This window comes from Aulonocara sp. 'chitande type north' Nkhata Bay, linkage group LG16 (assembly GCF_057382095.1).
Source record: "Aulonocara sp. 'chitande type north' Nkhata Bay isolate Kocher_YH1m ecotype deep benthic linkage group LG16, A_spYH_male_GT1.1, whole genome shotgun sequence".
Lineage (NCBI taxonomy): Eukaryota > Metazoa > Chordata > Actinopteri > Cichliformes > Cichlidae > Aulonocara > Aulonocara sp. 'chitande type north' Nkhata Bay.
Window position 1 is genome coordinate 9,798,385 of NC_141359.1, and position 15,329 is coordinate 9,813,713.

At 40.5% G+C, this 15,329-nt stretch overlaps 1 protein-coding gene across 1 annotated transcript in view; it reads left to right on the top strand.

Annotated features, from left to right (window-relative positions):
- Positions 1-1,030: 1,030 nt before the first annotated feature.
- Positions 1,031-15,329, top strand: part of wars2 (tryptophanyl tRNA synthetase 2, mitochondrial) — a 32,125-nt gene continuing 17,826 nt past the window's right edge. The window contains exon 1 of the mRNA XM_086266480.1: positions 1,031-1,166. Within this exon, the coding sequence (XP_086122606.1) occupies positions 1,062-1,166 (105 nt within the window). The 5' untranslated portion in view covers positions 1,031-1,061. The remainder of the gene's footprint in view (positions 1,167-15,329) is intronic.

Below are 15,329 nucleotides of genomic sequence, written 5' to 3' on the forward strand. Positions count from 1 at the left end.
ATTGCAGTTATTTCATTGTTATAATGGTTTCATTTTACCGACCTTTTTAGGTTCAATGAAACAGTACATAGTAATAAAAAATAATAATTAGGGGAATTACAACCTTAGATATCGGCCATATTATAACATGTTACCATTTATTTAATAGTGAAAATTTTGGATTCTACTAACTTGGCCACTGTTGTGTGTTGTGTGGCCAAGCAGTACTCAGTAATGGAAATATGCACATGCACTTTCCCCACTGGTATCACTGGACAAGAGTCTTATTTTCCTTAAAATGCCCAATATCACAGGATCAGACTATGGATGCAGTATAACCAGTGACTAAACTCAGTTGGGTACATTTGCTCAAGTAATTGGTAAAGTGTAGTTTTAATTTAGTATACTTTATTTGAGCATTTCTATGTTATGCTGGTTTCTTCTTCTATGCCCCTATGTATTATTTTTGTTTTTGCTGTTTTTACTTAATAAGGTATTATAAATATATTTTGATGATAAAACCTCTGCAAGCTTACTATTACTGAAGTAGTACAATTATGGCTTTTACCACAAATGCTTGCAGCAGATTGCTGCCCTCTCTGAACCTGGTTCTGTTGGAGGTTGCTTTTTGGTGAAATGACATTTTTCCTTCCCACTGTTGACAATTGCTTGCTCACAGGGGGGTGTGGGATTGTTGGGGTTTCTTTCTAATTTTTAGGGTCCTTACCTTACCATAGAAAGTGTCTTAAGGCAACTGTTGTGATTTGGCAACATACAAATTAAAGTAACACATCCTAAAACGTTGCTTGGTGCAAAATGAAGTTTAATTTCTTGCTGGTGCCACTTTTTGTATAATACAGTGAGGGCAAAGGATTGCATATAAACCTTAGGCTGTGTTGAGTGTTTGCCAAACCAGTTCTGATCTCTGTTTACTTCTGATTAAATATTAGGCTCTCATATGGGCTCCACCTCCCTCCGTAGGCCGCCCGTCCTGCCACCACATTTCAAAACGCTCTGACTCTGAATTGCCGCTGTCCTTTTTGTCCTTTCACAGCCGCCGTAGTTGGAAGCTATAATCAAAGATGGCGCTCCCCATGCGGAATAACTTGAAACATTTCCCCAGATTCATTCAGAAGTTAAACTCGCCTGTAAGGTTGCTTTGCGCAGGACTTCGTCCGGAAAACAAGGTATGCTTTGCAAGAAAGCTTTTGTAGTTATTCACGAGCTTCGTGGGTGAAAAATTCATACGCAATAAACGCTGTTCTGATAAGAGTTTCGTTGAAAGCGATGCTTTCGGTGTTTATTTCGTGTTGAGAACTCAAAGAAGGTCAGCTAATAAACGACCAATGCACATTAACAGGTGCATTACCCTTTGAAGCAGTTTAGATGGCTTCTAAGTGTTGTGTCCGTTTCTAATAAACTCACACTAAACATGCTCCGTGTGCTGCAGCAACACCTTGACGTGTAGTTCTTCTTTACAAGGAAGGTGGAAAAACTCAATAGAGGTGTATTATGGCAGGGGCGAGAATTTGCAGATTAGTCAGCCTCGCATATGTCCTATTTCGATCCAGTCCGTCTCATGCATGTGCACCATGAAGTGCTGTTTTGCAGACAAGGATGTATTCACAAATCTAACTGACATAATGTATCGAACAGGCGACACAACCTATGTTGGGTCACATTATCACCATATTTCCGTCATCACAGATATTTCTGTGACGTTAGTCAGGTGCTTGTTATTTCTTCTTTTACTCCCATTAAAAACACTTTCTCATTAGGTAAACTACCATAAGCTAATTAGAACCTAAACATCACTCTGACTCATTGTTTTTATTATTTTTTCCTGTAACCATGTGACTGATTTCTAAAAACTAAAAGAGAAGTATCAAAATCTGGCAATAAAACGCCAGATTCTTTATTGTGTTTACTTTATGATTTGATGTTTGCCTATATTAAGAATTTTCTTTAGACAGGGTTCTTTTCAGGGCTTGGCCAATTTATCTTTCTAAGAGTGGAGTTCTCAGAGACTGCTGATCATCCTGTGGTCAAAGCTTATTTCATAAGGAGCTGATGCCTGTGCTGTTGTTGCAGCAAAACTGTATAATAATCTCATAAGGGACCTGAGATCAGCCTCAGTGCGGCTGTTTTCAAATTTGAAATTAATTTGGGTTATTTCATGTAAACTGTGAGTGAATGTAGTGTCAGATTTTTGTTTATTCTGTTTTATATTAATGTAAAGCTCTTTGGCTTTAAATCTGGTTTAGGAATAAAAATTTCTTACTTATTTAAACAATTGAAAACAATGTGTTCAGCTACTGACAGAAGGTACAAAAAATTACCTGTAGATGAGTTACACCCACCTGATGTATTACCGAACAAAAGAAGGTGCAGCAGACTTGTGTAACAAAGCTAATGTCAGTAATTACATCATCTTCTAGGATGTTTAGAACTTCACTAGATGACAGGACATCAACCCATTTCTCTTTTTCACTCATCTCAATAATCTTCCTGTAGCCACTTTGATCTTTTGCTTATACCGAGGCTGCTGGCTTGCGGCTGGCTCTGAGCTCTGGTTAGCTTTAGCCACCTTTCCTTTGTTAGCTTTTTTAAAATATCCACGTTCAGCTGGGTCAGGGTGATATGAGTATATGGTTAGGTTTGTTGTTAGCAATGTTTTTGTGGTGGATTACTTTACCAACCTGTGTCTTTACTTACAGCGGAGAGCTTTCACGCTAATGACATGCTACTGTGTCACTGTACACAGTATGAAGTATGAAAAGTACTGACACTCCTTTTGGCGCAATGATTAAATTACACTCTTTAGTCGCAGCTGTTAGATTTCTTCTTGTTCAAAAGAAGAAAAAAAACTTGTACTTTTTGTTGCACTCTGGATGAAAATAAAGACAGATGATATTAAACTCAGGTTCCACATCCTGGAAATGAATATTCTCACTGAAACCTCATAAATACATTTAAAAAAAAACTGTTCTTTAAATTGCTGAAATGTAATGAAACGTAATAAGTTTAGCATTATTATTGTTGTTGTTGTTGTGTTTTGTTTTTTTAAGTTTGATTAATTCAACTACGGGCAGCACGGTGGCACGGTGGTTAGCACTGTTGCCGCACAGCAAGAAGGTCCTGAGTTCAATTCCACCATCAGGCCGGGGTCTTTCTGTGTGGAGTTTGCATGTTCTCCCCGTGTTTGCGTGGGTTCTCTCCGGGTACTCCGGCTTCCTCCCACCGTCCAAAGACATGCAACTTGTGGGGATAGGTTAATTGGATAATCCAAATTGCCACTAGGTGTGAATGTGCGAGTGAATGTGAGTGTGAATGGTTGTCTGTCCCTGTGTGTTGGCCCTGCGACAGACTGGCGACCTGTCCAGGGTGTACCCCGCCTCTCGCCCTATGACAGCTGGGATAGGCTCCAGCGCCCCCCGCGACCCCGAAAAGGATAAGCGGAAGCGAATGGATGGATGGATGGATAATTCAACTACTTTTAGAATTTCCAAATTCATAATTAGACCCATTCTGGAAAAATTACAGGAATTCTGGAAATCAATCTAAAGTGATTAAAATGATGTGCAGTGTGGCTATAACTGGCTGGGATGAAGCTAAGTTGTGGATCTGGACAACTGCTGACAATTTGGGAAAATGTTCTGATCTGTTTTGAACCTGGAACGCCTCATTACACTTTATGTTTATTTTTATTCTGTGCAAGAATTCAATCATCCAATATTCTTCCTTTGGCTGGAGGAATATTGGAGGCTGGGGCCGTAGTTTGGACTAGAACAAAACCAGTCCCTGTTGGAAAGGGATTCTGGGAAATGGAGGAAGTAAACTGAGATTGAATTAAGCAAGCAAGACATGGTTGTCTCAGTTATATAAACTAGTGGTGTCACAGTTCATTTTCTTTTTTCTTATCAAGAGTCATTTAGTGTGTTTTTGGTTTCTGCATGAGTTTGAAGATTTATTCCGTGATGTAACACGTTGTATTTGTTCACTATTTTAGTAGTTTTCATTTGCTCGTCTGGCTTGAGTTTGTTTTGTGGAGTTTATTTTCCTAGTCTGGCATGTGACATCACATCCTCAGTAGCACTCCTTAAGTGTACCTTTTTGACTTCAGTGGATTCGAGAAACACGCCTAATATAAGTCAGCTTAGGGCTTTTTATCATTGTGCAGCTGCCCTTGCGAAGCAAATGATGTGTTAAGGCAAACGATGAGTCCCTTGGCACACGTAAAAACAACCAGTTTGTTTCAGAGTAACAACAATCCTAAATATTGAGTTGTTCTGGCATGACTGTGCACCTCCAAACTTCACCCATCTGCTCAAAACTCCACTGCTGGTTGATGTACGAGCTGTAACACAGAATCTGCGTTCACTGCCATCTCGTCTGTATTTTGTTAAGCCAAAGTCTCTGGAGGGGCCGGAGAAGGTGTGCGACGAGAGGGGAGGAAGGGGTGGAAAGCTGGGGGGGACTCTGAAAGCATCACAGCGGTGCTTCATTACCAGCAATAACATCAGAAATGAAGTGTTGGTTTTCATTTGTTTTAATTTTCTCCAAATGTGGACGGCCGAGTGCAAACACGAGCGTGCTCACAATGCTCCGAGGTGTGATGTGCGTCAAACAAGATGCTCTTTTAGAGGTTTTTCTGCACTGTAAAAAGTCAGTGAGCCTCAACGGACTGACACAAAGATGAAGTGCGACCGTTTGTCAGATGCTTTTGATTTGGAGAGAAATGTTTGTCGGCTGTGGTTTGCTTTTAAATATTGGTCTCCTTGATGCCTGTTTGGGAAAGCAAATATCAGCGAGGAAACATCAACTTGCCAAGGCCTAAAATTAAAATGTGTTTTTGTTTTGCTTTGTTTTTTGCAGTCCTGGCTGGATGAACGGGTTAGAAACGCATGTTTTTCCCAGCTTTTTTTGGTGGTGAGAGACATTGCAGCTGAAAGGTATAAAATGTCTTAGAATGCAGTTGTGGTGCTGATTAGTGCATCAATTCCAAAATTATTTCAGGAATTATGCAGATGAACGTCTTTTTTTGTTTTAAGTCTTGAGATCAAAACTCTAGTTGTTGTCATTGCTTTGGAGGCCCGGAGCCTACACACCAGTCTTCAGAGGGAAGAGGAAACTACACAGCCTGTGTCTGGGACGGCATGGTGATGAATTGGATGCGCAACACAGAGGCTGCGTACAAAAAGGGGGAGAGCAGGCTGCAGTTTCTAAAGAAGTTGAGATCCTTCAGTATGTGCAACAGCCAGTACTAGGCTGCGGACTGCTGGCAGAGCAGCATTGGAGCTGTGCGATGACTGAACTGAATAAACTCATCGGGAAGGCTGGCCCTGTGATTGGCTGCAAATTGGACTCTTTGGGAGGTCACTTAACAAACTGTAATCCATCCATCCATCCATCCGCTTCTCCTTTTCAGGGTCGCGGCGGGCGCTGGAGCCTATCCCAGCTGACATAGGGCGAGAGGCGGGGTACACCCTGGACAGGTCGCCAGTCTGTCGCAGGGCTAACACACAGGGACAGACAACCATTTGCGCTCACATTCACTGCCGCATTCACACCTATGAGCAATTTGGATTAATCAATTAACCCAGTGGTTCCCAAACTTTCCCCCCTTTGTTTTACAAGAAAAATGTTCACGCCCCCCCCCCCCCCACACACACAAACACATCCTCCAACCACACACACCCATATTTTGCTCCATTGCGGTTTATTTCACACCTCAAACATTTAGTAAACAATTAAGCAAATACAAGTAATCTGCAATAAATTACAGGTAATAAGAAAATAAACTCTTTTACGCTGCGTCCGCACCTACACGGGTATTTTTGAAAACGCAGCTGTTTCGTCCACATGTAAACGGTGTTTACAACCGAAAACTGAGATTTTTAAAACTCCTTTTTTGCGTTTCCGTGTGGACGAGGAATACAGAGTTCGTCACGCAACGTCAAAGGGATGTGCCTTTTTTCACGTCACGCTGTGCGCCACGTTATTGTTTACATGAGAGGAATTGCAGAAACAAAATACTGTTAATCTGACTATCTTCAGTTTTTACACGCTTACACACACGCAGTTACTGTCCCTCCGTTTACAAAGGCAGAGGCGTCACGGTGTGATTATTTTACATGTAGTTGTTTTTTCCTGTGTAATAATATTCAACATTGCTATCAATACATTTTTCAAAAAATGCCTCCCTGTGCAAAATGGGTTTAAAACCATAAACGGCTGTGGGATCCTGTTTGTCCGTGATTTAGACAGGGGGAATAAATCGTGGCAGGATCAGCCTGATGTTATTTGTATCCCACTATAACTTTACTGTATAAAGAGCTAATATCTCCAAAGTATTTAGTTATTACAACAAGTGTTTGTGAACTAAAAATCAAGAATGTGGGATCCTGTTTGTCCATGATTTGAAGAGCCCAGCGCTGCTCCCTACGAAGGGGAAAACCAATTCTGTAGGGAAGATTTGCTTCACCATATTTTCTAGTCTTTGGCTTAGAATGAAGTTGGTTTGGAAACATATTCAGCGATGCTTCATCTCCTGCTTTGCGTTTGTGTGGGCGCCCGTGATAGCAGTGTCCAAGCGTTGTTGTTGTTGTTGTTTTTTTGTTTTGTTTTTTCCCCCCTTTTCATACCGAGCCTCCCCTGCAATGGCTCTGCGCCTCCCCTAGGGGGCCGGCCCCACACTTTGGGAAGGTCTGAATTTTAAATGTTATATACCTATGTGGTATGTGACTTTTGTTGCCATGATACCATGTCTCTCTTGGAAATGAGATTTTTAATCTCAATGAGATTTTTTTACCTGGATAAATAAAGGATTAATAAAAAAAATTAACCTATCCCCAGAAACTGCATGTCTTTGGACATGCAAACTCCACACAGAAAGACCCCGGCCTGAATTGAACTCAGGGCCTTCTTGCTGTGCAGCAACAGTGCTAACCACTGTGCCACCACTTGCTGGACATGCAGCAGAGAAGCTTTCTAAAGGGCTCAAGCTACGTCTGTACAGCGTAACACATCTAACAGGGAATCATCTGTTTTCTCATTATAATCACTTATTTCAACTTTGCACTGTTACAACTCTTAAAACACTGTTACACTAAACCACTTTTATGCCATCATTGTTTTTTTTCACTACTTCTTTTTTTTATGAGAACTTTCGAAATAAGTAAAGTATATCTATATTTTCTTTATTTATTTTTATTTCATCTTGTGAGTTCCTTAGCCAGGTGTCTTACTCATTACAAGCACATGAGACGAGGTATCACAGGTATTTAATGATTTAAAAATCCAAGATATTGGCCGATGTTATTTCTTTTCTTTTCAGACATAAGAAACAAATTTCCCAAACTTTTGTTATGCATAAATATTTATGAGACCTTCGTAAAAACGATATGAAAATACAGTTTAAAAATAACTTGTTTATGCTTCAGCGGGCTCTGCTTGGATTAGCTCGTTGTCGTGTTTGTGGCGCTCCAAACACAGGGACACTGCAGGGCGCCCTCTGTTGGAGGAACTATGCAACATCAACAGTCATAACATCAATAAATAGTTTTCGTCCTGTGTCTTTAGTTTTTAATTACATTTTTTCTGTTATAGGCTGTTTTAAAAATTCAATATCGTTAATATCGGATAGCTGATACATCAGTGGAGCTCTGTCTAACTCGATATATTTACTGTTAAGTTTTTATGTGTCTAAATTAAATGAAAAAGAGGCATTAAGTAATTTTTAATACAGTATATATTGTCTTACACTAGCTTTTAGAGGTACTGTGATAGCTTTTTTTTTTTTTGTCCTCAACAAAAAAAAAACAGTTCTCAGTTAAAAATAAGCAAATCTTTATATATAAATCTTTGTATCTTTGCACTTGAGAAACTGCAGATTTGTTTGGATAGCACTGAAATATTTCTACTGTAACTCTACAGCAGGGGTCCCTAATCCCAGTCCGCGAGGGCCAGTGTCCCTGCAGGTTTTAACTCTCACCCTGGGTCAATACACCTGAATCACATGATTAGTTCATTACCAGGTGTCTGAAGAACTTCAAGACATGTTGAGGAGGTAGTTTATCCATTTAAATCAGCTGTGATGGATCAAGGACACATCTAAAACCTGCAGGGACACCGGCCCTCGTGGACTGGGATTGGGGACCCCTGCTCTACAGCGGAGTTACCTCCAGCCTCACATCACTTGTAAATATGTTCCTCCCCTGTCCAGGCATCCCCAGCCTGTGCTCCTGTTATTGGTTGATATCAGTCATGTCAGCCCCCAGCTCCAGGAAAGAGGAAGTGACTTCTAATTTTTTCTCCGTTCTCCTTGACTCCACGTTCACTTACTCGAGTGTCAGTTAAAACCATTAGAGCTGTTCCCACACCACACGGGAGGGGCCTGCGAGAGCGCGGAAACACAGTCTCTCCTTTGAGGATGTTCATTAACTGCCCTATTTATTTTCAACTGTCAGAAAAGCCCGCTAATTCTCAGCAGTCCCTCCTGTGTAATTAGGTCTGTCGTAATCATTCTGCAGCCGGGGCCCTCACTCAGATGCCGCGCACATTACCCGTCTCTTAAAGCAATCCCATATGTCAGCGTATTCGTTTGGATAATTTCATATAGCTAAGTCGAATTACAGAGTCGCTCCACAGACGTGCCCACAGTGGTACCTGACAAATCTTACTAGTTCTTCCATGCTTCAGCTTGTGCTGTCTGCAGCACTTTTTCCCAAGCTTCTGACAGTTTTAATTAAAACCAAACGAGTATCTGATATTGTGTCTTTTGAGTCGCACTCAAATCGAGAGACACTGCCTTTGGAGACGGAAATGACTGCACTCTTCAGAGGTGGAGGTTCACCCTGAGTGTTACTTTAATTACATATTGTCAAATTTATGACGTGTGCGCTGGCTAGGTTTTTGCTGTCTTGTGACGCTTACTTGTTTTTCTTTTTGAGTTCCTGTCAGTCATTTGTTTCCAGCAAGTGAAATGAAATTAAACATATCCATTGTCAACATTGAAAGGGAAGGAAATGGTTTAATGAAGCTATTTCAAATGGCTTGAACAGAGCCAAAGCATGGAAGTAAGTAGCTCTGGTATAAATGTGTTTATGTAAGAGTGAAAAAATTGCAATATAAACGAAGTTTCCCAGCTGTGCACAGCTGCTGCTCATGGGATCGTTTTTGTAGGCAAACTGGTTTGGCTCTAGCAAAGCTGAACTTGAGCTGGGTTGTAGTCAGTGATCCTGCTTTTGGATTGATTCATCTTTTGTGAGAATGATAACCTTTATTATATTAAAATTAGGATGCTAAATAGTTTGCTGTGAATGGTTAGCGATCTTATTCTGTCTAGAAGCATTTAAAGTGAAAGGTGAGCTGAACTTCCCCCTCCAAAAAACTGCATTGGTGTGTTTGTCTGATGCTGCCATGCTACCTCATTATTTGATAAATACAAATGCAAAGCTGCTCTGCATTTTTAGTATTTGATTGGTCCATGAAGTTCATGCGCCCACTGTTTAGTCTGAAAGATTTGTGAACAGTGTTGCATGAAAAACGGTGCTTTATGTCTTTACAACAGGTTCAATTTCATCTTACTCTGATCATAGTTTATTTAGTATATGTGTGTGTGTGTGTGTGTGTGTGTGTGTGTGCTTTCTCTTTAATTATGGGGTGAACAGTCTGAATGAAACTTTTTTTTTTCCAACATCATCACACATAAAATGATTATTAACGTCTATTTTTATTTTTTTTTTTAGAAAAGATGTATTATAAATGATACATTTTTGATTTTTGTATATATTATGCTCATTTCCTCATCCACAGGCTTGGCTAGTTGAAATTACTATCTGCAGTGGAGATTTGGTTTCTAACCCAAGTTACCCCTTGGTCATATAGCTGTAGATGTTACATACATCCAAGAGATGGGAAGGTTGGCAATGCAGTGGTTAGCACCATCATGTCAGAGAAAGAAGTTCTTGGGTTCAGATTTAATGGCTAGCCAGTAAATTTTGAGTTTGCGTATTCTCCCAGCTGCTTCCCACAGTCCAAAGACATACACTTAAGGTTAATTGGTGTTAATAAATTGCGCCCCCTCCACGATCCTGAATTGTATAAACAGAAGGAACAGTTGCCCAATGACTAGTTTTCATCACAAATTATCATCCCTTCAATCTTAATTTCAATTACTGCTAATCAGCTATCCCCAACGCTTCCCATTTTTTTGAGTTTCAGTGAAGTAGACGTTGTTCTGCTCTAGGGCTGCCACAAACGATTATTTTGATAGTCGACTAGTCACCGATTATTTTTGCGATTAGTCGACTAATCAAATCCATTGGACGTAAAACGTACAGCTTATTGCACCAGCAGCATCTGCTCTTATATAACTATCATTAGCTTACAGCTTTAAGTGTTTACGGTCTGTGCTAACTAAAAATAAAGACAAGATGATAGTTTATTAAATTTTAATGAAATTTGCAGATTGTTTCGGTGAAGTTTAATAAACTCCTTGCTATCTAAAATATAACAGGACACCGGAGTATATTCTCCAGCATCTCACACTTCTGATAATCAGCTGTCTGCTTGATGTTTATTCAGCTGTTTAAAAACTATAACTTTAATCTCAGCCAAACCGATTTACTCAGGAACAAATAAAATACTAAAAAAGCCAAACTATAACATTTTTAAGTTATCTAAGTGACTTATATATCATGTTTAACCTGAGTAGCGAAAGACGCGATTTGCCGGGAGTCCGGTGTTCTCACGGCTCTAGTGACCTTGCCCCCGGCTAGCTATCGAGCTAGTGGGTAACAGACGTCTCCGAAAACTTCGGAGCACTTTTGAAAATATGTGGTGTCCTGATAAACTGAGCAGATATTTGAGGTTTACACAGCTACATTCTCACCTGAAAATATGTTAAACGTTTATTTTGTGACCCAGAAAGAATAATAAGCGTAATATTAAAACTTACTAGCTGCCGCCATTGTTGGAAACTGAGCTGGGCTGCGCTATGAATTCTGGGACACAGCTTCTTCTTCTTCTTCGGGGTTTAACGGCAGCTGGCATCCTTGTACATGCAGTGCTGCCATCTTCTGTTTCAGTCCGTTATTACACTCTTAAATCCTGCTATTATTCCTGCGTCTTTTGTGATCTTACAAAGCTTCAAACGACGTGTCGACTATTAAATTAGTCGTCGACGATTTTGATAGTCGACGTAATTGTGACTAGTCGACTAATCGTGGCAGCCCTATTCTGCTCTGCAGATGTGCTGTGAACTGGAGGGGAATCTAAACAGGACCTGCAGCAGCTGCAGGACTGGTTTATGTGCCATTGGTTCAAGTTCAATGAGGCAACGAGAGCTATTCACTAGGGCTGCTCGATTATGGCAAAAATGATAATCACGATTATTTTCACTGAAATTGAGATCACGATTATTTGACGATATTTATTTAACCCTTTAAGACCTACCATAGAACCAAGTCCACCAGAGCTTATATTATATTTTTACATGCTGTAGTGCCATTTGTGGGAGCATTTCAAGTTGCTATACATCAATACAACTGTTATAGCCCATATTTTAATAATATGTATGCATTAAGTGCATAGTAATTACATAAATTGCAAAAAAGTGCAATAAACTACAAAAAAAATTGAAAATCGCTTTTGTTTTGTTTACATATATTTCTACTTGGAGAAATTTAAGAGGCTTATCCCTCAAAACTTTAAATACAATAAAGTTGCAAAAAATAGTTTCCCACCACAGGAAATTTATTTTGAGTGTCTTCATAGTTTTATTTTGGAGATACAGCAATTTTTATATACTGCAGGAAAAACAAAAAACAATCCTATGATGCAAATTTGCAAAGAAAACAGCATGTGCATCATTTCACTGTGGGAAGTGTTACGAACAGCTGATCGGATCGGCAAAACGTGTTTCTGGAATATTATGTTTTTGTTCCTGCAAGCGCTTTTTATGCAATTTTTGCAAAGCTATATGTGGAAGGAAGCCGTGACCGAGGACAAGCTGATGGCATCAGATGTAAGTACAACTCCTCCGGTTTCATATGCAAAACAAATTATTGCGCTAGTTTACACGGTTCAGATTCTACAGGGATTTAACAATAGTTACGCAAAACGGAGCGTGCTGCTCTGACCGGCTTTAAAGGGTTAACAATGACTTTAAAAAAATAATATAAAATAGTGTGCAACACCACTGAAGTTTTTTTTTTTAAACTCTCTTTTCAACCAACGGCAGTCACTCTCCAAATAACTTCTGCTTAGCTTTCCGAGCTTCCCTCGGGTCCTCTTAATCAGCGTCTCCAACCTTTTTTGCGCCACGGACCGGTTTATGCCCGACAATATTTTCACGGACCGGCCTTTAAGGTGTCGCGGATAAATTAGGGAGGGGCTAATAATCGGCTCAGTCATTTTTAATGATCGTTGAAAGCCCAGATCGTAATCGTGATTAAAATTCGATTAATTGAGCAGCCCTACTATTCACATATCCTAGCTAATTTCTAACCAAAACTGTGGGTTGGGCATCTCAATAAAGAGGCAGCTGATCATTTCTGTGTTGTTTATTTGTCACAAAATATCTGTACTTACATTTGCGAAAGAAAACTGTTTAATTCTTTTATTAATTATTTTAAGGAAGTGTGATGGTGCGCAAAAGATGCATCCACCTGTGCATGTATCCTTCCCTGCCCTGCTGCCAGGAAATCAAATGGAGGTTTGTGGGAAACACTGAGATGTGGAATGTTGTTAAAAATTTCTAAAGTATTCAAAAGTAGTCTTTTAAATCTGTGTTAGGAAGATGTTTTATTATGGGCCTTAATGTTAAATGGTGTGAAGTTTCTGCTTCTTTGGATTAACCATCTTTCACACGTGTTATGTATAATAACATCAGCACCTAATAGGACACTGTCATTGATACACTATCGGCTGTCAGTGTTTGTCACTTCCCATAAACTAGAAAAGTCATTAAATGTTTAGTTTCTAATGAGCCAGATCCAAGTTTCCTGTCTTAAGTAGGCAGCGCTCCTCTTGATGATCTCCCCCCAGGCTATACTGAAGTCTGGTTTCTTCAGAAGCTGCAGACATTTAGGACTGGAGGCCGGAGCTGCCTCTGCTGCTTGGTTATTTTTGGAGCACTGTTGAGCCCTGTCTGCGGGGAGTGCTGTTTTTGAAGGGCCTCCAGTCCCATTAATCAGCCAAGGGACCCCACGGCGCGAGCGGGCCCTGAGCCCTGGCCTGCCACACTGCAGTGTTCTGTTCCTGTAGCCCCGCTCTCTGCACAGTGTGAAGCTCAGAGGAACCTCATCAATCTCACCTGTCCCACACGTCAACCACAGATTTAATCAATTGCTCCTTTTGGGCCTTCTCTTCTGCTGCCCCTGCAACCCACTCAATGGGGGGAAAAAGGAAAAAAATGCCTTTGCCTGGACAGTCTGATTTTAAAAAAAAAAAAAAAAAAAAAAAAAAAAAAAAATCATATTGCTTCCTCCTTTAACATTTTTTCCTGTTCTTCTGTCCCCTGCTTTATCCAGCACTTCATTTACTTTTCTTCAGTTAAATTCATTAATACACCTTTCATGGTGTGTGCACATTTTCTCTGTGGTCATATGGACTTTGTTTCAAATTTGAGTGTATCCTCACATTGGCTAAACACACACATGCTTTCAAGAAAAAAGCGGTGAGGATGGTGGGAGTACAGTAAGCCCTATTTCCTGTTTGATACCTGACTGAAGTGCAGCTCTGTCGGTCGCCTGCTTTAACAGGTCCCCAAGTGAGTGGTAGACAGAGATGAAGAAAGATATGTGGGTAAGGAGGGGAGGGGCTCTGTGTCAAAGTGTATTTCAGCATGTTGGCGTTAATGGGGTGCCTGCAGTGCCCAGGACAGAATAAGAACACTGGATCCAATGTGCAAGACACTCAGCAGGAGCGCAGCGAAAATCCTCCATTCTTGGCCCCATCTCTGTGCTCCACAGACATGGTTAGATCTGGGGCACTTTGCTTGCCCACAAAGAGCTGATGGTAATTCACAGCAGGGAAAGCAGCGATGCTCCCAGAGGTGTTTTTTCTTTTTTTTCCCTTCAGACGTGCTGAAATTGGTGTAGTTAAAAGGCGGTGACTGTCGTACCTCCTCCTCGGCTCCACGGTGAGAGAGATATCAGTGGACCACTCCAGGACACTGAGGCTCTGATATGATGTATGAGCTCTGAAAAGCAGTCTGGAGGAGATCTGAGAAGAGAAATGAGGTGTTATGCAAGTTTTAGCTCAACCAAAACCATGGCTATGATTAATAACATAGCTAGTTCGAGACTGTCGGGTCACACTAGCTGGAAGCTACAAATGCTTGATAGCAGCAGTTGTAGTGATAATAATAATGATGATGATGATGAACCTGTGGTCTGTTTTGGCTTGCTTTTTTTTCAGATTACGTAGCAGCTTTAGTGAACAAAAGTAACAAAAGCATAAATTCTGCGCAGTTGGCCATTCTCACATGTAGCACAAAAGGAAATGGTCTGCGTGAATTTCTCGCTACTGGAAATTGGTTTAGAAATTGAAGTTTGCACTCTTATGTGCGTCTGCAATGATTAATGTCTAGATTAAATAAAGGAGTGCCGGGGATGTGTAAAAAGGAGAATTAGGAAAACCCTGCTTGACATGATGTGTAAAAGAATGGGTGCTTTTCTCCGAGACTTCAGATGAGGTGTACATTTATTCTACGTTTCGAAGGCAAACAAAGTGTGATAGTATCAGCTGGAAATGTAAAAAACAAAACAAAAAACAACGTTGCAGTGCTCTCTAAGTAGGCAGCCATGAAGGAGAGACGTGGGTACAGTTTTCCACAGTGAAAACTTTTCGATCACGCTTTGTCCAATTCAGCCTACATGTGAGTTGGAAGCATCCATATGTATGGCCTTTAATCTAGCAGAGGAAAATCATATATGATTGTAGATTCAAGCCCAGAGTCTGTGTATCCACTTTTATGCATCTGCTCCCACTGCTATCTGTCATTTTACACATTCCTCGTTAAGGGTGTAATTTCATTGTAGCTCGCACTCAGTCAAATGATGAATCCAATATTTGTCATTTCCCAATATGCAGTTGTTCCAGTGCTGCGGGATACTTTGGAGAGAAGACGGAAATTTTCCTGGAATGAGACTTTCTATTAAACTGTGGGAAACCAATCACTGATTTCTCCTCGTCTTCAAATGATTGGAATGAAGTGGCGCCTGTGACAGTTGTTTTCCATTTAATAACGCAGCTTGTGGATGGGATCGAAGTCATGTTACTGTTTTGGATAGACTGGCTGATAGTGTTCTTTCCACTTGATGTGAGCTGTCAAATTCACATGG